At 40.7% G+C, this 24,375-nt stretch overlaps 1 protein-coding gene across 2 annotated transcripts; it reads right to left on the bottom strand.

Moving 5' to 3' along the window:
• Positions 1–409: 409 nt before the first annotated feature.
• On the bottom strand, positions 410–22,423 carry immt (inner membrane protein, mitochondrial (mitofilin)). Of its 2 annotated transcripts, none has more exons than XM_053879294.1 (14): positions 22,249–22,421; positions 21,350–21,417; positions 21,084–21,273; positions 20,017–20,146; positions 17,314–17,400; positions 17,084–17,230; positions 14,888–15,021; positions 11,824–11,927; positions 11,575–11,710; positions 10,772–10,901; positions 9,050–9,270; positions 3,751–3,882; positions 3,275–3,404; positions 410–1,869 (listed from the first exon to the last, which is right to left on the bottom strand). In XM_053879294.1, exons 1-14 carry the CDS (start codon positions 22,288–22,290, stop codon positions 1,244–1,246), a joined length of 2,277 nt encoding a protein of 758 aa, XP_053735269.1. In that variant the 5' UTR covers positions 22,291–22,421; the 3' UTR covers positions 410–1,243. The 2 variants fall into 2 exon arrangements, with proteins under 2 accessions (XP_053735269.1, XP_053735268.1); XM_053879293.1 differs by having other exon boundaries at positions 445–1,869; positions 9,050–9,273; positions 22,249–22,423.
• Positions 22,424–24,375: the final 1,952 nt, after the last annotated feature.

Below are 24,375 nucleotides of genomic sequence, written 5' to 3'. Positions count from 1 at the left end.
CTGTATGTCTCCAGGACCCAGAGACGTGCAGGTCGGATCAGAGCCGACCCTTCTCACCCTGGTCATGGACTGTTTGTTCCTCTTCCCTCTGGCAGGATGCTATGGTCAATCCAGATCAGAACCTCCTGTCACAAGAACAGCTTCTTCGCCTCAGCCGTCAACTGATCAATTTGTGAACAGCCTTTGTTGCTTGTGGTTTATTTGTTACTTTCATAATTATTGTTTATTTTTATTCATTATTAAATTTTTGGGGGTTTATTTTTGTTCATTATTACATGCTGTACCAAAGCGCTTTCCTAGTTGGTGGAATCCTCACTGACATTGGCAATAAAGCGGATTCTGACTCATATTTAGTCCATGCTGACAGTTTGCAGCGACTAAACCTTTACAATCTCAAAGCTGGATGCAAACCTACCTATACTTCCACTATCTGAAGGATCACCCTCAATTTTATGACTTATGACTCAATTTCATGGCTCGTCAGTCATGGCACTGCTGTTCCCCCAAGGTTACTCTTACCACAAGGAAAGGACGGTATCTGTAACTCTGAGTGATGGTGACAAAGACATTGCAATGGACTTTTCAGGTTCTGAGATTCTCTTGCAACTGCTTCATAAGTCGCCGCCTCGTCGGTTTAGAGTTTTCTCTTCGGTGCACTTTTGAACAGCTTGTTTGCTCCAACTGTGGCATGATGTGCGCTGCTCATTATAATGAAAGAGTAGCTGATGATTTTGTGTTAATATTTAAGCTGAACAGTGGATGTTGAATGAACATTACTCTGACTTTTGGGATGAGCAACAGGGGAGCATTGTCGTTTTCAAAAATTGCAGATCAGTTGTCCATACAGAGACATAACCAGCATAACCACTCTGGGAACTGGTATCAAATAGAGTGAGAGCAGACATCAGACCCGGATGGCGTGGATGAAAGGCATATGTGACAGAACTCATGGGGCTACTGACCCCGTGTTGCCACAAGCACATGTCAAACAGATGCCGGTCAACAGGTGATACTTGATGGTGACTATTGCGACTTTATTGGTACAGTGCATACTTTAAAAACATTTACAGCTGTAATTTCCTTAACTAGCACAGGGTTAAACATACTTTTCACACCCAAATGGAAGTGAGAACCACTGTCCTCTTGAACAATTATAGAAAGATTATTCAGTTCTCTATAAATTAGATGTACCCATTCCCTTATTAGGCCAATATCCTTACAAAGTTGCTGACTCAGGTCAGCCTTATAATGCTGATTTAGCCAGTGGCACCTGAGTAGTTCCTAAACCTGCAGCATTTGCATATGCAGACAGAAGACTGATAACCTGCCTAGTTTCCAGGGTAAGTCTGGCTTCTTTCAGCCAGTCATCCACTGCCCTCCTTGCTTCGCCTGTCAACTGGTTCACCAACTTGGCTGCCAATTCCAGATCACCATGTTCTAAACAGTAGCTTGCATAAGAAAGAAGTTTAAACGGGTCATAATCGTTGATTGTTAGCTGGGCTGGGGGTGCTTCTGGTTTCTCCTGAAACAGTAGTGCAGCTTGGAGGTAAGACAAGAAATACTGGTACAAAGAGTTGTGAGATTCATCAATGAGAGCAACGCGACGGACAAGCTGATGAAGAGAGTTGAAGGAGGAACGTAAGGAAGCTTCGCTGTATATGCCACGTTTAAGGGATTCCTCTGGAAGTGCTGAAGTTAATGCCACAGCAAAGTCATTGTCATGGCAGCAGCCACGCACAGCCTCGACCGCACTCTCCAGAGGCCTGCTGGGGGCATCAATATCTGCTGTGCTCAAAGCATAATTTAGACCTTCCACGGAGAGCCAGAGCTGGTGAGCCTTACGTGCTTCTTCCTCAGCCTCGACATGGCCTGCAGTAAAGAAAAATAAAATGAAGCAAAATCAATTATCAATCAATTATGTTGAGTTGTTCAGTCCAAACATAAAGAGGTCAGCATCAGTGAGGAACAGTGTGGATTTCAACTCGGAAAAAGATCACCACATAGAGAAGTACAGAGGTCCAAAGGAGTTGCACTGTGCCTTTGAGGATAAAGGCCTTGACTTTATGTAGATCTACCCATGTGCTATTGTAGGCCATAGCTATTGCCCTATAAAATATTTTATTTTTCACCAAATTCCATTCATCCCCGCCCAACCCGTCTTATTTTTGGGAATTCAGATTTTTTTTCAGTTTTGATTTGTTGGAATCCTCTTTGTATTACTCTTTGATTAATTGCTTATTGTAGTGGCAAATAGAATAGAATAGAAATTAAATAGAAATTGAATAGAAATCAATTTAAATTTAATGAGGAGGAAATACAAACACATTTTGGCAATGCTATATCATACAGTACTTGATTGACAGTGAAACAATTCCAACACCTCTTACATCTAACAAGTAAGATTAGTTAACTTAGCCTTTGATCTACTCTTTCTTCAAGTTTCACAGTTCACCTGATCCACAGGCTTATACTGAAATAAAGACTCCTCTGTTGACACTGGGTCAACACTCATCATGATGATGAAATCGCAACGTGCTTTAGCTGTAAGCCCAGGTGAGATGGAAACATCCAAATCCGAAAATTCCCAACTCCCGCCCCTGATGACATCACCTGACATTGGACTTTTACATAACAAAATACTGTTGGTTCCTAAAAATCCTGGCGGAAATCAGAGCTTAAATGCCGCAACGCTACCTGTTGCAATTTTGCCACCTAAGGGGTCAACATCCATTTGATCGGGTGTTAACACGTTTGAATATTAGAGGAGCGATTGACTTTGTAAATCAGCGTCACAGGACTGTTGCTCTGTATTCATTTCAAGGATCATGCACCACTCTAAAGCACACCTTTTGATGTGAATCTTTTACAATTAAAGCAAAAAACCCGATCAAAATGAGCTTCTGTGGTGACAGTATCGGACCTCTTTATTTATGTGAGTTATATGGCGCGATCACTGTATAGAATATCCAATTGTATTGTGTCTTTAGTTGTTTCCGATAACCAGTTCAAATTGACAGTAGAACTAACAATATGGTTCACAGTATATTGGATGCAAAGTAGACTGAACAACAAACACAGCAGCAAAATTAAGCTATTGCCTTGAGTGCTACAATCCTCTCACTTAGGTACAAATAGAATGAGCTTTGTTTTGTTACGGCGCTGCGATTTCGAACATCTGGTGCAAGATACAAAGCACAATAACATTAAAATCTAAGCGGTTAAACAACAGAATGTGTTGTGTGGATCTATGCATGTGTTTGGTTGATCATCTTACTGTCGATCGCTTCTTCGATCCCCTTTAGTCGTGCATAAGCAGCATTCATATCAAGAATGAAGTTATCGAGCTGTTCTTGAGTGAGCTGACGGAGGCGAGTCTCTTGTTCCTGCGTTTTGCTGATCAGGACCTGTTGGTACATTCACGGAATCATTTAACAATGTACAGTATATGGGGGGAAAATGCATTCACTTTTTTTTAAGAGGATGACAATGGCAAACAAGACATTAATGCAGCGTGTGCGTGTGAATGAGTGTGCGTTTAAGATCATCTGTCCAAGTGAGGACCAATTTGAGGGAAAACATGCCAGATCCCTTTTGTTGGACCACACAAGGCTAAGCCTTTAGGGTGAGACTTCCAAATAACAGGATCATAATAATTAGGTTTAAGCTTAGCCAAGAGTCTTGGTTACGGTTATGCCATGTCAATGAGCAGACCCCATAAAGTGCATTTTTCCGTGCGTGTGTGCATTTTACCTGCTCAGCCTCATCTCTCAATTCCTGCTCCTGGACTTTAAGGACTTCTCTTACATGGTCAGTGTGCGCAGCTGCTTGTCGTCTGAGCTGTGTCCTCATTTCTGCCTCCAACACATCTCTCAGCTCAGCCAACTAACACAAGTTGAAATGCATGTGAAAACAAGATATGACAATAATTCATCGGGATGCAATGAAATGAAAATTCCTGGCTGTCATTGAAAATGACGTAACCAATGCTGAAAATGGAAACACAATATAACTATTCCTATTATAATTATTAGTACCATTGCATTTTGTGAACGCAACTCACTAAAAACAAAACATTGAGTGAAAGAATGATGTTTACTTCAGCCTCCTTCAATACATTCCAATAACATTTAACATTTACTAGACTTGCATATCTTGGCATTATATTGCATTGCCTCCATTACATTTAGTGAAAGCAACATTTCATACAATTTAGAGGGACTGAAAAAGAGCAGGGTGAAGGAAAGTTCTTGCAATTTCTGGCACTTAAACATTTTTCCCATCTTTTGAATTTTGAAGCCTTTTGTCTATATTAATGTGATGTTTTAACAAAGCAACGGATGGACTGATTTGAGTGTCTTTTAAAATGATATTGGAGCCATATTGAACACATCAATATGTTTCTGTCCGCACATAAATCTATAATTTTAAATATTTACATCAGAAAATGTACATAAGACTGACCCGAAAAAACGTTTCACGCAAGCTGAAATCTCGTTTTCCTCAACAACACCCAGTCTACCGTGATTAGTCAGAAGCAAACCTTCAGCCTGCCTCTGCTGACCACTACCACCTCCATTAAAAAAAGAATAGCACTCCAGAAAGCTAAAATCCCACCCAGCCAAAGCCTCACTGCTGGATTGTTTTTAGATGAACATACACAGACATCGTGGTTCAGTTGACCAGAAAATGCAGAACCAATGACGCCACCACTGCGTACCTGGACTCAAAACAAACATATTGCCATGAGCAAGGGAGGAGGACAATCTCTCCAAAATCAATGAAGACCACTTTTGTCTTCAGTATGTATGTGTGTGTATATATATATATATATATATATATATATATATATATATATATATATATATATATATATATATATATATATATATATATATATATATAAATTTTAATTGATAATATTTTTTATTATTATTATGATATAATTGTGACACTAATTATCACAGTGTTGTAATGTGTTCAAACCTTCAAAAAGAACTACATGGAAATCAACAGTATTCTATTTTGTGAATAACAACAACAACAATAATAATAATAATAATAACTTGCATGTTTACGACAATTATGCGAACAAATCAAATAAAACACACTATTAGAAATTTCACTGCATCAAAACTGTCAGTACTACAGGTTTTGCTCACTACTAGGGAAAACTTGCACCAATCTGCAGCACCTTCTGTGAGCATGATGTGAAAACATGAACCATTAAATTATTTTAATTCAGACACGTTTTCATAGACATCTGAAGGAGGCAAATCTTCTTTCTGCTTCTCCCTTCAGGGGTCGCCACAGCGGATCATCCTCCTCCATCTCACCCTGTCCTCTGCTTCCTCTTCTCTCAAACCGACAAACCTCATGTCCTCCTTCACCACATCCATAAATCTCCTCTTTAGCCTTCCTCTCAACCTTCTGCCGGGCAGTTGTAACCTCAATATCTTCCTACCAATGTACTGGCTATCTATCCTCTGTACATGTCCAAACCATCTCAATCTAGCCTCTCTGACTTTGTCTCCTAAACACCAGACATGTGCTGTCCCTCTGATATACTGGTTCCTGATCCTATCATCCTGCTCACTCCCAGATCGAAGCTCAGCATCTTCATCTCTGCTACCTCCAGCTCTGCCTCCTGTCTTTTCCTCAGTGCCACTGTTTCCAAACCATACAACATTGCTGGCCTCACCACCCTCTTGTACACCTTCCCTTTCATCCTTGCCGACACCCTTTTATCACACATCACACCTGACACTTTTCTCCAATTATTCCATCCTGCCTGCACCCGCTTCTTCACCTCTTTGTCACACTCTCCATCACCCTGGACAGTTGAGCCTACGTACTTAAAATCCTCCACCTTTTTTATCTCTCCATCCTGTAACTTCACCTGTCCACTTGGGTTCACACACATGTATTCTGTCTTACTGTGGCTAACCTCCACATCTCTAGCTTATCTTCCACTTGCTCCCTGCTCTCACCACAGATCACAATGCCATCTGCAAACATCATTGTCCAAGGGGCTTCTTGTCTAACCTCATCCGTCAACCTGTCCATCACCATGGCAAACAAGAAGGGGCTCAGAGCTGAGCCTTGGTGCAGTCCCACCTCCACCTTGAACTCCTCTGTTACACCTGCAGCACACCTCACCACTGTCTTACACCTGGTATACATGTCTTGCACCACTCGAACATACTTCTATACCACTCCAGACTTCCTCATAGAATACCATTACTCTTCTATTGGCACTCTGTCATACGTTTTCTCCAGGTCCACAAAGACACAATGGAGCTCCTTCTGACCTTCTCTGTGCTTCTCCATGAACATCCTCAAAGCAAACACCATATCTGTGGTGTTCGTTTTTGGCATGAAGCCGAATTATTGCTCACAGATGCTAACTTCTGCCCTTGGGCTACTTTCCGGTACTCTTTACCACAACTTCATCGTATGGCTCATCAAATTTATCCTTCGATAGTTGCCACAACACTGGACATGTTCTCCCTTGTTCTTGAAGATGGGCACCAGCACACTTCTCCTCCATTCCTCAGGGATCTTCTCACTCTAGACGTTGTTAAATGTTCTCGCTAAAAAGTCTACTGCCACCTCTCCTGAACACTTCCAGACCTCCACAGGTATATCATCAGGACCCACTGCCTTTCCACTCTTCATCCTCTTCAATGCCCTTCTCACTTCAGCCTCTTTGCCACGTCCGAAGCTACAATGCTCACTCCTTGTACTCTTTGAAGAGCTGATGAATGAGGAAAATGAGAGAGAACAAAGTACTCTTTCCATCTCAGCAACACACTTTTGTTATCAGTCAAAACATTCCCCTCTCTATCCTTGATCACCATAACTTGCTGCATGTCTTTCCCATCTCTATCTCTCTGCCTTGCAATCCTGTACAAATCTCTCTCACCCTCCTAACTGTCCAACCTCACATACAAGTCCTCGTAAGCCCTCTGTTTGGCCATTGACACCACTACCTTTGTCTTATGCTGGGCCTCCCTGTACTCCTGACTACTCTCTTCTGTTCTCTCAACATACCACTTTTTCTTAGCTAACCTCTTCCTTTGTACGCATTCCTGCACTTCTTCGTTCCACCACCAAGTCTCCTTATCCACCTTTCTTCCAGATGACACAAGAACTCTTCTACATGTCTCCCTGATCACCTCAGCTGTAGTTGTCCAGTCATCTGGAAGTCCTTCTTGGCCACCCAAAGTCTGCTTCAATCCCTCCCTGAAGGCAACACAAGACTCTTCCTCCGTCAGCTTCCACCACTTTGTCTTCTTCTCTGCCTTTGCCCTCTTCATCTTCCTCTACACCATGGTCATCCTGCACACCACCATCCTATGTTGTCTGGCAACACTCTCACCCACTACTACTTTACAATCACTAATCACCTTCAAGTGACATCGTCTACACAAGATGTAATCCACCTGTGTGCTCCGACCTCCACTTCTGTAAGTCACTCTATGCTCTTCCCTCTTCTGGAAGAAAGTATTGACCACAGCCACTTCCATCCTTTTTTGCAAAGTCTACAACCATCTAACCTTCAGTGTTCCTATCCTGTATACCAAACTTTCCCATCACTTCCTCGTCACCTCTGTTTCCTGCACCAACGTGTCCATTGAAGTCTGCAATGTCCCAATGACCACTCTCTCACCTCTGGGAATACTCTCCAGCAGTTCATCTAATTCACTCTCCTCAAGGTCACACCCCACCTGTGGGGCATAAGCACTAATTACATTGAAGATGACTCCTTCAATTTCGGACTTGAGACCTATCACTCTGTCTGATACTCGTTTCACTTCTAGAACATTCCTGGCAAACTCCTCCTTCAAGATGACTCCCACTCCATTCCTCTTGCCATCCACTACACTATAAAACAGTTTAAACCCTGCTCCTAAGCATCTAGCCTTGCTACCTTTCCACTTGGTCTCCTGAACACATAGAATATCCGCCTTCCTCCTCTGCATCATGTCAGCCAACACTCTAGCTTTCCCTGTCATAGTTCCCAAATTCAAAGTTCCTACTCCCAAACCTATTCTCTTGTCTTTCCTCTTCTCCCTCTCTTTCCATCAGCACCCAGCTGGTTGACAGCACTGATGGCGGTCGTTGTTGACCCGGGCCTCGACCGATACGGTATCGGTCGATACATTTGTCTCATCCGCATCTTTAGTTTGGCAAGTTTTTACGTCGGATGCCCTTCCTGAAGCAACCCTCTGCATTTATCCGTGCTTGGCGTAAGAAGAAAACTGGCTGCATTATCTGAAGGAGGCGAATAACACCCCCCCTCTGCTATGTCTGTGAAAAATTTACATACTGGCCACTTGTAGCGGGACTCCGAGACAGCATTGATGAAAGTTTCTGGTCTGGACCGCTGCACACGACTCAAAACGCAGACGGATTTGGTTGGCTAGTTAACTAGCTCGGTGAAATTAATTATTGCTTGGGAAAGTAGCTTCTGGGAGTGACCGCTGGTTGCTGCAGTTTCACCTTCATGAGCACAGAAAACTCTCTGTGCTCCGTTCTTCGCTGATAAGGGACAGACTCCAATGAAGAAGAGAGAATATATCACTAAGCAATATATGAAAATCCTGCAATCTGATGATGTTGCCTCTGGAAGAAGTATTTTTCCATGCAGCCATTATTAATATTAAAACCACAGTTAAGAAGTTAAACCAGAGTTAAGAAGTCAGTCATTTCTGACAGGCTTCCCAAGTAAACCAATCCTGCTTCAAAGTGGAGTTAGGAGCACCGACTAAATTTACATATTTACTTTTCCTCCAACTCATATCAATAAATGTGGACTTGCAATAATACAAAAGTTGCCACTTCTTCTCTGCTCCTCCTCATTAGAACAGTCCTGCTAGATGACCCGGTAGCAGTCAATTTCTGGCTCTAAACATGACCAGCAATGTTTGTCTCTCTACTAGCACACCGAAATTCATTCATTGATTTCTTTCATGTGTTTTGTGCTCTACCAGATTAGCTTGGAAGTAGAACACAGTAGAATGTTCTAATAATAATAATAATACCTCACCTTCCTCTCCTTTTCAAGTCGTTGTTCTTCTTTTATGTGTAAAGTGGAAGCGTTCACTGTTGACTCCAGGGTTTTCTGGTGTTCCAGCCTCTGCTGCTCCAGTGCCACATCAATGTGTATCTGCTCTCTGACTCTTTGCTCTGCAAGCTCTCGGTTTAGTTGATCAATGCGACGATGAGCATGAGCAATCAGGGCATTCAAATCATCCACGGACAGCCTTCCTGCTAAAATAAATTTAAAAATATTTAGAACTTAGTGTTTCCTTCCAAGTTCTTATCCAGAACATGTTCTACACAGGCACTTGTCATTTCATTTATTTATTTTTGTCACTTTTCATTTTTATTTGGATAAGTTATATAAAGTATGTAAAGTATAAACACATCAACTCAATTCACTGACAAATGAAATAGAGAATATAAAAATAACAATAACCGTTTTACATTCGTTGTCTCAGTCAGTGGATCACATTTTCCCCATTTTTGAATTTTAACTTGGTTTATGAGCTACCAGAGATAAAAATATATCTGGGTTTAGACGGACATCGTCGTAAAATATACTCTTCAATGCGTCATGTACTGTATCACTTTTGGGGCATTTCCAGAAGTATGAGTTATTGGTATCTGTCTCACCACATTCACGCCAACATTGGAATTCTCTCGTTTGGAGAGGGACTTTTACTGACAATGCTTGGAAAAAATATACTGTAGAAGTCGGGTTTATACATTTAAATCTTACAACTGAAAAATAATGGTGAGAGTCGATCTCATGATATCTTCTTGTCGATTTACCTTATAGTTTGCTTGATAGGTTTCTGTTAATTGTTTTCTAATATTGATAAGATATTTAAGGTAACTTACATACTATTTTAATTAGGTTGGTAGGTTTCATATGGTGAATAGTTGAATGTTAATATTTCTGCTTTTAAACATTGGTTTTATAATCTGACATGTGCCTAAATGTTTCAAAATTGGTAGTGACTGATTTGGTTGTATATGATAATATCACCAGCAAAATCAGTTCTACTTTATGCTACAAATAACAATTTCTTTCCTCATCAAAAGATGTTGGTTGTGAGTGTATGATAATAGTTTTCTATCTACTAGATGATATTTTGGGTCATTTGTTATTGGATCTCTGATTTTTGTTATTGGTTATTGTCTGTTTACGGATATGTCTGGCTGTTAATTTGATGGCCCTAGTTTCCAATTCATAATATTTTTGCTTCTTGTATGGATTTAATTATTTTACTTCTGCACAGGTTTCTGAGTCAGGTGACTTTTCATGTTCTAATATTAGCATTTTAAGTTTCAGTTCTCTTCACATGTTCTCATTCTTTTTTTATATGCACAACCTTTATGGTATTATTTTCCCTCGTAGTACAGCCTTCAATGCATTCCAAAGGATGGTCAGATCTACTTAATTATTATTTTCTTCTATGTAATACAGAATTTCACCTCTGCTCTTATGTCTTCTTTGCTACTTATTTACAACTGATATATCAAGTCTCCACACAGTCCGTCTTTCTTTTCATTGACATTTGCTGCTAGAATATATTATTAATATAGAATTGGTTTGGATATGTTGCACTTGTTAAAAATGAACACTCTGTAAATACATTTTTTAGGGGCAGCGACGTTACCATTGAAGAGTGATTTCCCCTAAAACAAGCAAGCCGACACCCACAAGGGTGTTGTAAACATGAATTCTTTCTTTCTCACTTACTTAGTCCCTTCCAGTTGGCCTGGATCTCCGGAGTGAGATTGGTCACTTCCCGCTGGAACTGCCTTTTTGCTTCATTGACCAGTTCTGTATATTGGGAGACAACTTTAGCTTCCGCTTCAGCAGCCTGGACCTAAACTCAACGGACATGAACAGACCAACCCATAGATGAATGTTCAAACTTCGGTGACGAATGAGCTGTCATGAATGGTTACTAGGATACAACACAAGCATTGTAAAATGTTTTCATTTTAATCACTCATATATACATGTAAACAGAAGGAAAATAAATCCTTTTAGTTTTTGTTAGTTGTCCCCAAATCAATCATTGGTAGCACGCAAGTTAAATGCAAATCAAATATCAGTCATTTTGTTTAAAGGAAAATCCACATTAATTCCATTCATCTAGACAGGAGTGTGCAAGTGGTAAATATTTTATCTAATTTCCCAATGTCATTGGACTGACTTTCATGCATGAGCAAAAAAAGTCTAGATATGTCTCATCTTCACCGCATTGGGATTTTTAATCTATGCATAGTTCCTATCAGCTCTTCATCTGAAATGTGTTGTTGTTCCCGTGAAATTGTTGTGTTATTAGTTGAGAATGACTGGCTGTTTCTTACAGCAACCACGGCCATGGAAAACACCCCATGTCAGGCATCAGTCGACAAAAGTTAAGTGAATACAATGTTCTTATCTTTTGATATTTACCTTTTTTATCATTATTAGGAGGTAATAATATATGTAATATTAATATTTTATTGATTACTGTAGTATTTCAAACATATAGTAGCATTAACACTTACCTTCTTAACCATTTTGTCCAAATCCAATATCATTTGATGAAGATTCTCCTCAGCTGCTAAAAGAATTGGGCTTGCTGCAGCAATTTTTGCCATTTTGGACTTTTCAATCATCAACTTTAGAGAGTCCAAAGATTCACTGCAGAGAAAGAATGCAATTGGAAGTCCCAAATCAATTGTCTTTACATTCAAAGTGACAAGTCACACTTCAGGGAGGTATGAAATGTGTGACTTGTATGTATTTCACCTTACTTTGCATTTATAACAGCGGCTTCTGCTTCTGTGATGGCGGAAGTCCTGTCTGCAAGATACGTTTCCAGATCTTTCCACTGGGCGGACTTCTCTTCAGGTGACACCTAAGAATTACGGATATTTTTAATGACACAAACAAAATGATATGTGGACAAGTGAAAGACATAGATGAATGGAACAAGTTCTCAATTGATATACCAAGGAGCTCAAAGAAATGTTATACAGTGGGGCAAAAAAGTATTTACCATATTTTCCGGACTATAGAGCGCACCGGAATATTAGCCGCACCCACCAAATCTAATAAGGAAAATGGATCATTTTCATACATAAGCCGCACCGGTCTATAAGCCGCAGGTGCACTGTTGCTGTCTGTCCCACAGAAAATGCACGAGGATCACTTCTAGCGATCCTCTAGTTCTAGTTCTGTAAACGGGGTCCAGCGTCGAGACAGCGACATGAAACAATCTTGCCAGTGTTCTGAACTCCAGTCATGAACTCCTCACATCTTATTTACATTTAAAGTGTTCAAAAAGCACTGTTTTCACCCCCCAGTAGATCGTCTCCGTTGGAAGAGCTCTGGACACGCGGGCGAAAACAGCGCAATTTGAGTGCTTTAAAGGTAAATAAAATGCCCGTGATGTCATCAGTTTGAGCATGACGCTCTTTAGATTGTAAAAACTAGGGATGCTCTGAGAGACAGGGAGAGCACTCAGCTGAAGCAGCTGTCTTCAACCTCTTTCATGAAAGTTCCCACTCTGAATGTTTGCAAAAGTTTCAGATTCCGGTGGTGGACCGCGAACGCTGCATCTGACACAGACAAGACAGCAGCGGATTCGGCCGCGGTTGATTCTGTCTTAAAACGACACCAGAGAAAGGCTGCTCATCTGAAATTAATGATTATTTCTTGGGAAATATGCTTCGTGTTCCAAATGTCATGCTCAAACCAGCAAGTGACCCCTGGTTCCTGCAGTTTCACTTTCATGAGCACCACAAAACTCACTGCTTCGTCAAGTGCTGGTGTTTTAAATATAGTATTGAATTCGTGGCATTGACGCCTTTTAACGTGCATGTGCTACAGGATGCAAACTTGACATGACAGACTGAAAAAAGCTACCACATTAGACATGCCGTTGCCAAGCGATCGCGCGAGTCTGCAGGGAGGGAGGAGCGGACACATCACAAACCGTGGGCAGTGCCTCATCAGAACGGCTGCTGTCAGATTTTGTGACCGGTAATGACAGGCAGTGGTCGGCATTGACAGATCACAACGAGTTCAGCCTTTCGGAATCGGTGGTCGATCGATTGGAGTATCCCTCGTAAAAATCCATATAATAGCTGCATCGCTTCATAATCCGCAGGGTTCAGACCACGAGAAAAAAATTGCGGCTTATACTCGGGGAAAATACGGTAGTCAGTCACCAATTGTGCAAGTTTACCCACTTAAAAAAGATGAGAGAGGCCTGCAATTTTCATCATAGATACACTTTAACTATGAGAGACAAAATGAGAAAGAAATTACAGAGAATAACATTGTTTGATTTTTAATGAATTAATTGGTAAATTCCACAGTAAGTATTTGGTCACCTACAAACAAGCAAGATTTCTGGCTCACACAGACCTGTAGCTTCTTCTTTAAGAAGCTCCTCTGTCCTCCACTCGTTCTCTGTGTTGATGGCACTTGTTTGAACTGGTCATCAGTATAAAAGACACCTGTCCACAACCTCAAACAGTCACACTCCAAACTCCACTATGGACAAGACCAAAGAGCTGTCAAAGGACATTAGAAACAAAATTGTAGACCTTCACTAGGCTGGGAAGACAGAATCTGCAATAGCTAAGCAGCTTGGTGTGAAGAAATCAACTGTGGGAGCAATTATTAGAAAATGGAAGACCGACAAGACCATCCATAATCTCCCTCGATCTGGGGCTCTACGCAAGATCTCACCCCGTGGGGTCAAAATGATAACAAGAACGGTGAGCAAAAATCCCACAACCACACGGGGGACCTAGTGAAAGACCTGCAGAGAGCTAGGACCATAGTAACAAAGGCGACCATCAGTAACACACTACGCTGTCAGGGACTCACATCCTGCTGTGCCAGACATGTCCCCCTGCTGAAGCCAGTACATGTCCAAGCCTGTCTGAAGTTTGCTACAGAGCATTTGGATGATCCAGAAGAGGATTGGGAGAATGTAATATGGTCCGATGGAACCAAAATAGAACTTTTTGGTATTAACTCAAGTCGTCGTGTTTGGAGGACAAAGAATGCTGAGTTGCATCCAAACAACACCATACCTACTGTGAAGCATGGGGGTGGAAACATCATGCTCTGGGGCTGTTTTTCTGCAAATAGACCAGACAACTGATTCGCATAAAGGAGAGAATGAATGAGGCCATGTATGGTGAGATTTTGAATGAAAACCTTCCATCAGCAAGAGCATTGAAGATGAAACGTGGCTGGGTCTTTCAGCATGACAACGATCCAAACACACAGCTCGGGCAGCCAAGGAGTGGCTTCATAAGAAGCATTTCAAGGTCCTGGAGTGGCCTAGCCAGGCTCCAGATCTCAACCGCATAGAAAATCTTTGGAGGGAGTTGAAAATCCGTGTTGCCCGACAGCCCCAAAACATCACTGCTCTAGCAGCAATCTGCATGGAGGAATGGGCCAAAATACCTACAACAGTGTGTGAAAATCTTGTGAAGAGTTACAGAAAACGTTTGATCTCTGTCATTGCCAACAAAGGGTATATCACAAAGTATTGAGATTAACTTTTGTTTTTGACCAAATACTTCACTCCACCATAATTTGCAAATGAATTATTTAAAAATCGAACAATGCAATCATTTTTCATCATGATGAAAATTACAGGCCTCTCTCATCTTTTTAAGTGGGAGAACTGGCACAATTGGTGACTGACTAAAGACTTTTTTGCCCCACTGTACGTGATGCCCATTGTCATGCAACAATACAACACATATGTACAAAGACAAATGGTTACATCGCCTTGACCAAAGGACAGTCTGCTATTTACTGATCTGATGAAGCGCTACGATGACCTTTTACCTCTGATTCCATAGCTTCTTTTAGACTCTGGGTGTGTCGAATGGTTGCTTCCAGGGCTGCCTTCTGCGCACCAATTGCCTGCAGTGTTGCTTCTGCTGATGAGGCCAAGAAGCTGTCGAGGCTCGCAGACAGGGCTGGAGACAAAGAAATTGCATTCAGACTTGATTAAATATTCTGCATCGTTATGTAACCTGAGTCACTGTTGCATCTAACGGGACTTCTATTGAAGATGTAGAAAATGAATAGAATAAATTAAAACAAAGGGAAGATGTTAATGCATTTTCATATTGAAAATGATAATTGATAAATTAGGTAAATATTAGCCAAATCACGCAGAGAAGAACTAATTAACAAATGGAACAGAAAGAAATGTAACCCCTAAATAAAGCTGGCAGAGCAGACTGTCAGACACGAGCGGGTTCTACCGGAGGTGTGAAACATGGAATTTCTCATCTGTACACTTAGTTAACTATTATACTTAAATATAAACAATGATGTTGGAGACAAACTTCACTAATACGTTTCATCGTAAAACAGTTTCAAGAGAGACTGTAGTGTGTCCAAAACATGGAATACATTGAAAACGTATTTATCATAATATCATTGTTTTCGCCGAAATTATAAAATTCATCACCATAACTTTTTGTCCATCCCGTCTATGTACTGGCTAGTCTCAGTATTTTTACACATATTTGTCTAAATTAATCTTTCATATCCAACAGACTTTGTGGGTGTGACTTGATGCTGACAGACCAGTGGAACTAAAGGACAGTTAGAAATCATCACGAAAAGCCAACATCTCCCAGGATATGTAATGAATTTTGTCTAAAACAAACATGTGCTGTCAAAAACAGCACAACGCAGTTTGGATTGTTGCACGCTCATACAGTGCAGCAAAAATAACTTGCGGTTTAACACTATTTTTTTATTTAAAAATGGGCACATAAAAAGGCAAAGTGGACGGACAGATTACTGTAAAATGTTGAGTGAAATTCACATGCTGCAAATTTCGCTTAGATTGTGATGATCTGTGTTTTGAGCCAAACTGGCCACAGTGCCACTACCTCTCCCAGCAGCCGGATCAAGTTTTTAACAGTTACTCCAGATCAACAGAAAAGCCTCATTTGTGGTTGGATCGTTTTGGATGTCTGCACATTGAGTAACTAACGTCCGGTGACCATCCCTCGTTCACACATATCAATGAATGATTGTCAGGAGGACATGCACAGGTTTGTTTCAACGGTGATTTGCGTAAGCAAAAATCAGAACATGACGCGCACAACACGGATCACAGTGTCAGGACGTTCAGTGGTGAAAGTGAGGTGATAAGGCCATTTACAACAATCTAGCTAAAATCTCAATCATTCTTCGAACATCGCTCTGGAGTTCATGCTGTTTTGTCCGAACAGCGTTTGTGCCAAGCGGTGCCGAGCGTGCACCCTGGGATCAGCGGGTATTGCTAAGCATCAGCTGCGCTAACAGCCTGCGGCTGAGGAACCAGCAGTCTCACTTTCAAATCCATATGGGTTCAGTCAATCGTTATTTTGTTTGGTAATCAATCTCTGACACATCAAGAACAAAAGTATATTTCCATTATTAAAAAAAAATCTATCCTCGCGCCTACCCTTGGATAAATAAGGCATTGCATCTTAGGCTGTTTAGGGGTGTTCCACGAGGGATTAAATTACTGCTGTGGGCCTGCAGGGGTCCAGGATGGGGGCAGTCATGAACCAGTCACGGCCCATTTACAGACCTGTCACGGAGCCACCATGGCAAGCTGGGAATTACAATCAAAAAGTAGACGCCGCATGTGGTTACAATTTTAGTTATTGATGTGAAGGGTCAAATAATTAACTTTAGTTACGATGACCGTAAATGACTTAAGTAATTTAGTTTATTTAGTATTGAGAATTATTAAGCTTTATTTATATTGAGTTTACTGCAGGATTGTGTCAAATCTTTTTTCAAAGGTTTGAGAAAACAACACAAATCTACTTTGGATTATTTACTATTATATTTTACTCTTTACTCTATTCTTCATGTGTGGTTTTTCACCGACCTTTGGCCAATGGAAGAAGAAGAAGAAGGAAGACTCAAAATAAAAAGGCAAACATCTTCCCTGATTGTAATTTCTCTGGCCCCGTGCAGAATGATCAGCTCCCTTTCAGGTACAAAACAAATGAACTTGACAGTCACCTTCTAGTTTTTCTTGTTCCTCCTGGTCTTGCTTAGCCAAGAGAGCCGAGACCTCTTCAGCAGGGCGCACTTTCAGGGGTTCCACTTCAGGTGTAACCTCAGCACCCGCAGGACTATCCCCTTTGTCTTGGAACTTACTGGACTCGTCTTCAACAAACACATAAAAAACTCTATATAATTATGCAAGGAATGGCTTTTACAGAAGAATTCCACATTGTGTCAATTTTTACAGTCAACTGCTTCTGTGTCACATGGCGCAGGGACAGATGGCACCTCGCTGATGGCTGATATGATATGTGTCGCTTCTGCTGAAGCCTCTAAGATGTGAGAAGAGAAGCAAAACAGATTAATATCACTTGAAGCCACAGAAATCTCAAAAATTATGATAACTATACATTTTTTGTTGTAATATATATGTAAATAAATAAATGAAAAAAGATGTAACAGTTTCAGACCGTGACTAGTCAGTCACAGGGCTGAAACACTTAGAGTGGAAAACACGTGTAATACTCTTCGTAAATGCACAAATATCACAGTCACCACTTCGACCACATGTCTGCAGGAAACCATGAAGTGCAGAGTAGCAGTAGTAATAGCAGTAGACGGACAAAGCACTGGGAAAATATCGAATCGTGACAAATGCATGTTTTCGATACACCAATCTTAATAGTTATTTTCTTTCATTATTTCTCAGACATAAATGCCATGGAAAGTCAAGGCCCAGATTTACTCAGGATTAAAATAAATGGAAATTTGGACCTCACAAATCTGAGACCCATAATCCTGGACTCATGATAAGGATTTGTACATGAGTCACTAAAGTCAGAGTGGGTTACCTGAGTTGTTTAGCTGCTCATTAATACAGCAAATTAAAATATCGAGATATGGTCTAAACATTAAATCTCAGATTTATAAATAATAATTCTATTTTTTTTAGGGATACTGCGATCAGGATGTTTGTTGCCGATCACCAATAATCACAATCAGCCAGAGTGCAGATCACCATTGATCACCGTTAGTAATCTCATGGATTGAGAATGAATTTGAAAAATCAAAATGATTATTATATACCTCTTCAATGAGGCAAAAAAGAATAAAAACCTTGCTGAATCCAGCAATTATTCTGTCAAAAGGACAACTGAAAAACATTTAATTCAATGCGAGACATTGCAGGTGACTCTCTAGAGACTGTGCCAAAGTTTCCACTCCGGATGTTTTCAAAAATGTCAGACTCAGGTGGCTAACGAACATCGCACCTAACTACAAAACGGGGACGGATCCGCTCGTTTCCGCTTCCGTCTAAGCATAAACAACACCTGAGAAAGGCTGGCCATCTAGCATGGTGACATTAATAATTATTTCACATTATTCCGATTGGCCAACCTGTGCCAACCTGTGGGTGTTGTTGACATATCAGACATTTTATGCTAATTCAACCAATTGTCCAAACTGACAGCATATTATCTTTAAAAATGGATTATTCACATTAATGTGAGCCAAGACCATTTTTACTTTAATTTTCATTAGTGGACTTTCATAAAGTACAAAATCCTCAAAATGAGTCCTGGATCATAGGTCTTGTGTGCCTTGTGTGATCTTGGCATTCAGGGGGAAAAAAATGAGGAATATAACAAATGAATGGTAATTTGCAATTGGTAAATTAAATTACCCTTGGATAAATAAGGCATTGCATCTTAGGCTGTTTAGGGGCGTTCCACCAGGGATTAAATTACCGCTGTGGGCCTGCAGGGGTCCAGGATGGGGGCAGTCATGAACCAGTCACGGCCCATTTACAGACCAGTCACGGAGCCACCATGGAAAGCTGGGAACTAAAATGGCTACTGCTGTAGAGGTGAAGTGCACGACCCACTGTCACTGCCCTATTTGCTTCTTCATCCCGTTTTGCTTCCACTACATTTGACTTGTATTCAACAATTTGGATATTTTAACAAGATTTTGTTTTGTTTGATGAATCGTCCAAAGGAAACTTTTGTGATGGTCACCTTGTTTACTTGTTCACCTTATAGCCTGTTAGTCCTTCTTCTTGTTTATTTCTTTTTCTCTATCGACACCTAGTGGTCATTTCAGATGAAATAATTGGATCTTTCTGTGCAATTTGCATGCAGTTTTCTATCTTGCCTACGAGGTCTCAGTGGTTAATTTGGTTTATTGCAACCAAATACACAACAGGACAAACGTCTTTTTCATTGAATCACAACTTTTCTGAGGATTACATGTTATTAACAAAACATGAAAACACACCAACATTATTTATAAATGACTTAACTTATTTTATATACAAAACATCGTAGGCAAGATAGAAAACTGCATGCAAATTGCACAGAAAGATCCAATTATTTTATCTGAAATCTTGTTAAAATATCCAAATTGTTGAATACAAGTCAAATGTAGTGATATATATATATATATATATATAATAAGGTTAAAATACATCGGCGTAGTACTTTAGTAATTCAAATTCTGCTTCTCTTGATGAAATACGAGCGTGTAGTGAGGCGTGGCCTAATGACGGTGCTCATTTTATTTTAATTTATGAGTCAAGCAGCTAGACCCATCTGCGCATGTGGACAGGAAATGACGTCTTGAAATACCAATGTGCGCATGCGGACAGGAAATGACGTCATAAGTATGAGCCATGGAAGCAAAACGGGATGAAGAAGCAAATAGGGCAGTGACACCCACCACTGATTGAATGCCAGAAAAAAAACCAGAGGATTATAACCAATGAATGGTGTGGCTGTGGTCCTTCTACAAGGGCAGAAACAAGATACTGGGGCACCTAGTACATAGTGTCGCGTCATTTATCGAGAACATGAAAATATGAGGGAGAAAAAAACTGCACTGCAATACATTGGTCACTTAAAAAAGGTCCTGAATTTATTGTTCAAAGAAAACTTGATAAATTAACATACCTTGTAGGCTCTGCACAGGCAGTGTAGGAGGTGGACTTATCTCCTCGGCCTGAGCCACCTGTGGTTCCTTCACTCCTTTAACTTTCGGTTTTTCCACATTTTGTTCCAGCATTGATGGACGCTGCTCATTCTAAATGGAATAATAAACTTGTTTAACATATGATATAAACTGATTGAAATGCACAATTCATCATACACTGACTGTTTAATTTTAGGTGGTCCGCAGGGTTTCGTGGGACAAAAAAAACCAAAACAAAAAAAAAAAAAAAAACACATATACTGTGGTACCTCGGTTTTCGAACGTCCCGGAATTCGAACAAATCGGAGTTCGAAATTTTTTTTTCGATTTTTTTGCTTCGGATTTCGAATGAAAGTCCAGAACTCAAACCCACCCGAAAAAAGCAGAAAAAAAATTTACGTAAGCGGACCGATCAGCTGACCCACGACGAGCTATGTTATTGTGTATAACGCAGCCTCTGTATGCAGACGTGTCCGGTTAGCTACATGTACTGACTGTTTTTTCTTCTGTAAAACCTTTCCTGTCTCCACACCGGACCGTGGTAGAATGTCACAGGGGAGGTGCTCCTCGACACCTCTGAGGTGGGGCGCACACTCCAGGCTTTTATGTCCTGTTTTCAGCTGGTCACACACTCGGCAACCCCTCCCACATGCAGCAGCCACACACATACACGAACAGCGCACCTGCAGCAGACACTCTACATTCACTCCTACAAAAGCCTATTTTAAGGCTTGGAACGGATTATTTCTTTTTCCATTAATTGTAATGGGAAAAATTGAATCAGATTTCGAACAAATCGCTTCTCAAACAGCCAGTCACAAAACTGAAACAGTTACATGATATCTATTCATAACATATGTTAGTTACAGCCTTTTAAGGCAATGACAAATGGTAAATTCATATCTGATGGTGCTTCTAACAGTCTAAGATTTTCACCACAGTTAGACATTTTTACAGGAAGCAGTTTCATCCCTAATCTACACAAGGAAATTATTGAGGAAAAATTATTTTGATATTAATTCAATAAAAAAGATGAATTTGGTCAAACCTCTTTCCGTGCTGGAAGGTGACCATTTGTCATGGAAGGTCCCAAAGCCATGGACAAAATCCAATCGGAATAGGGAACTTTTTTTTCCAAAGCAATCCGAAACTTGTGGTCCCACTTGGCATAGAGCAATGTAGCACCTATGCCACCAGCAAATGTCACCAGGCCAGCAGCAACCACTTTTGATGTAGCACTGTGGGGAAAAAGGACAGGTTTGAATGTAGCAATAATTCATATAAATATGCAATAGCTATTTCGTAAACCAGCACCTGGAATTGCCCTCAGTGTGGTACTGCAACCGTTGAAGGTTGATTAGAGGATTTCTCCTCCAGTTTTTCTGTGGGGGGAAAAACACACATGTTCTTATCTTTTTGTGTCCAAATGATATTATCACAACATATTATCACATGATGATGATAATAATAATAATATAGATAGATAGATAGATAGATAAAAGGTACATACATGTCAATACATGTAAAAAGTATTTCTGAAATAAATATTTTTTGTCTAAGAGGTGCTGAACATGAATATGAACCTAGACCTCTGTCAGCTATTAACCATATGGTTAAATAAATTAATGTGTTGGGTGTTAACATTTCAACAACAAACTTTTGTTTTTTACTGAACACAAATATGAACTCAGATTTCCATTCGATATTAAGGACGTTTTAAAAAATAAATTTAACTGTATTGCCTAACGTGGGTAATGACTGTATTTCGATAGTTAACATGCATAAATTAATTCATTTTCTCATTATACTTCATGACTTGCTGAACATGGATCGGAAATCAACTGTTGACGTCAAAAGTTTTCTATGGTGTTTGATTTACATCACCACAATAAATACATTCTAAAATACTTTTAATGCATCAGTTAGTTTGCATTGTGTTTGTAAATAAACAAGAGAAGGGGGGATTCACTTCAGTCTCGAATCTACCGTGAAAACTTGCGAACCGGGCATTTGCTTTTCGGTGCGGCCCACGACTGCATCTTCGTCAGCTCAATGACCTCAGCGTCCATTGGCGTTTGACATTTCAAACACAAATTATAGCTGGAGAATAACTCTTTGACTCGTCATAGCAAAAACGCCGCGGGCCCTGCGCATACAGCTAGGATGTGCTACCATGCTACTGTCAGCAACTCGAGATCGAATATGGCTCTTACCTGGGCCGTAATGTTGGTACCTCGAAGCAAAACCCTGAACATGGCTATCGATTGCTTCCTTCTCCGTCAAAAAACAGATGATATACAGAATGAAAGATATGTCACCTTCTATCTGTAGATACCCTTCTGGTTGTCTTCTTCTTCGACAGAGGTTATTTCAAAGCTGTCACTGCTGCCCCCCTTCGTCTGGAAAGTGGAAGTGGTTTGACTCGCCGAAACATGTCAAAAGCCCATTCCTGCTGAGGAGTATTCGGCCAGTTAAGATGGGGAGTAATGCATTTGCGACGGTATCGCGTATCTGACTAATTATGCTACTTAGCACATTTTTTTGCTGTAATAACTCAGTACAAGCATCTAAAGGTACACTAAATGTGTATAGTGTTGACAACAAAAGTAAACGTCATCAAAGTGAAATGTTTGATCAAACCAGATTAAGCACAACACAAAAATATGTAAAAGCTATTCCATCTGCTTCCAATGTCCTCATTTGGCAAACTTCCTCCCCATGTCCTCCAAACATAGTTCAGTATGTGATCCAAGATGTGGACAGTACTGTCTCCCCTGAAATGGACTGTGAGCAGTACCTGCTGTGCATATTGCTTGATGGCGATGCCTGTTCAGTCCTCCTGTGTGGCCTCTTTGGGGCACCACCTGCTGACTGACAGAGGGCATACTGGTTAAGAACAACAGGTCTTCCTGCCTGTATGACTACCTGGTGCTGGACAACAGCTGCTGAGCCTACTGCAACTGTTGGGGCTCAACGCACTACTGACTTTTAACTATATTTTTAAGCAGGATGTGATGCTGTGTTGGGTCTGGTTTGCCTGATCTGCTGTAACCGGCAACCGGTACTGTACTCTCTGGTACCGGTACAGGTTCAGCGGGGAGTGTTCTTGCCTCCAGAAGAAGCTGCTCTAACTCAAGGTTCACAGGAACTAAGGAAGTGCCTTCCAACAATACAGAAAACTTTGGCCTCTCCTTCCTGCTTGGTCTAGTAGACGATTGAAAGGCTTTTTTTCTACCGTTTTTATTTTTAAATTTCACACACGTTCCATTCATCAATGTGAATGAATCAGTTTGATCGCACACAGTGGTTCAAGTGACTGCTCAGAGAGTTTGTGCGTTTGCTCAGACACATGAAACATTTCTGGGAACATTGGTCCTAAGGCGTCCACTCTTAAGTCACTCCTGGTGTCACGCTGCAGATACCACCTTCTGTTTGTCTCATCATCCAGGGTGTCCTGAAACTCGACAGGAAAAGCCTAAGGGATAGTCTGAAGAATCAGAGGATAGAATAGTTTGACCCCATAGCCTGACCAGGTACTCAGCAAGTCTGTCTGCTGGGATCCAGGCATGATCTGGACAGAATCAGAATCGGAATCAGAATCTAATTTTTTGCCATGGTCAGTGGGGATCCCACCAACTAGGAAAGTGCTTTGGAATAAAGTGCAGACAAAAAAATAAATAATAAAATAAAATAACAACAAAGGCTGATCACAAATTCAACAGTTTGACGGCCGAGGGGAAGAAGCTGTTCCTGTGATGGGAGGTTCAGGTCTGGATCGACTGTAGCATCCTGCCAAAGGGATGAGGAACTAACAGTCCATGACCAGGGTGAGAAGAGTCGGCTCTGATCCCCCTATGCAAATGACTTGGCTTAGAACGAAAAATTGAAAAGTAAGAAGATTATTATCAACAATGATTATTGATGCCTTAAGTTTCAATAAAATATATATATAATAATTGGTACTCTTCAGCAGCTGAAGTGTATCCAGCCACTGTCTCAGGGGCCAGCATGGAGGAAAGAGGTGGTGTCAGAAGCCAACATGAAAGAGTCAAGATCAGGAGAGACTGAAGGCTGTTGAACCTTGAACCTGGGGTCAACTGTGACGTCAGAAAAACCCTCATCTTCCTCTTCATAAGCCACCACATCATGCTCCTCAACTAACCGGGCAGTCTCATCTGACTCAGGATTCATGTCCTGCAGCACCTAACTGAACAAATACTGCATCCATTAGATTAAATTCTTTATGCTTCAAACAAACACTAAAGAACATTAAAGACAGACAAAGCAACAACATAAACACTAAAGAAACACTTTTGAAACAGAAAAATGTACATTACAAA

The sequence above is a fragment of the Synchiropus splendidus genome, chromosome 11 (genome assembly GCF_027744825.2).
Source record: "Synchiropus splendidus isolate RoL2022-P1 chromosome 11, RoL_Sspl_1.0, whole genome shotgun sequence".
Lineage (NCBI taxonomy): Eukaryota > Metazoa > Chordata > Actinopteri > Syngnathiformes > Callionymidae > Synchiropus > Synchiropus splendidus.
Note: the sequence above shows the minus strand (reverse complement) of the source record. Positions and strands in the feature narration are given on the sequence as shown.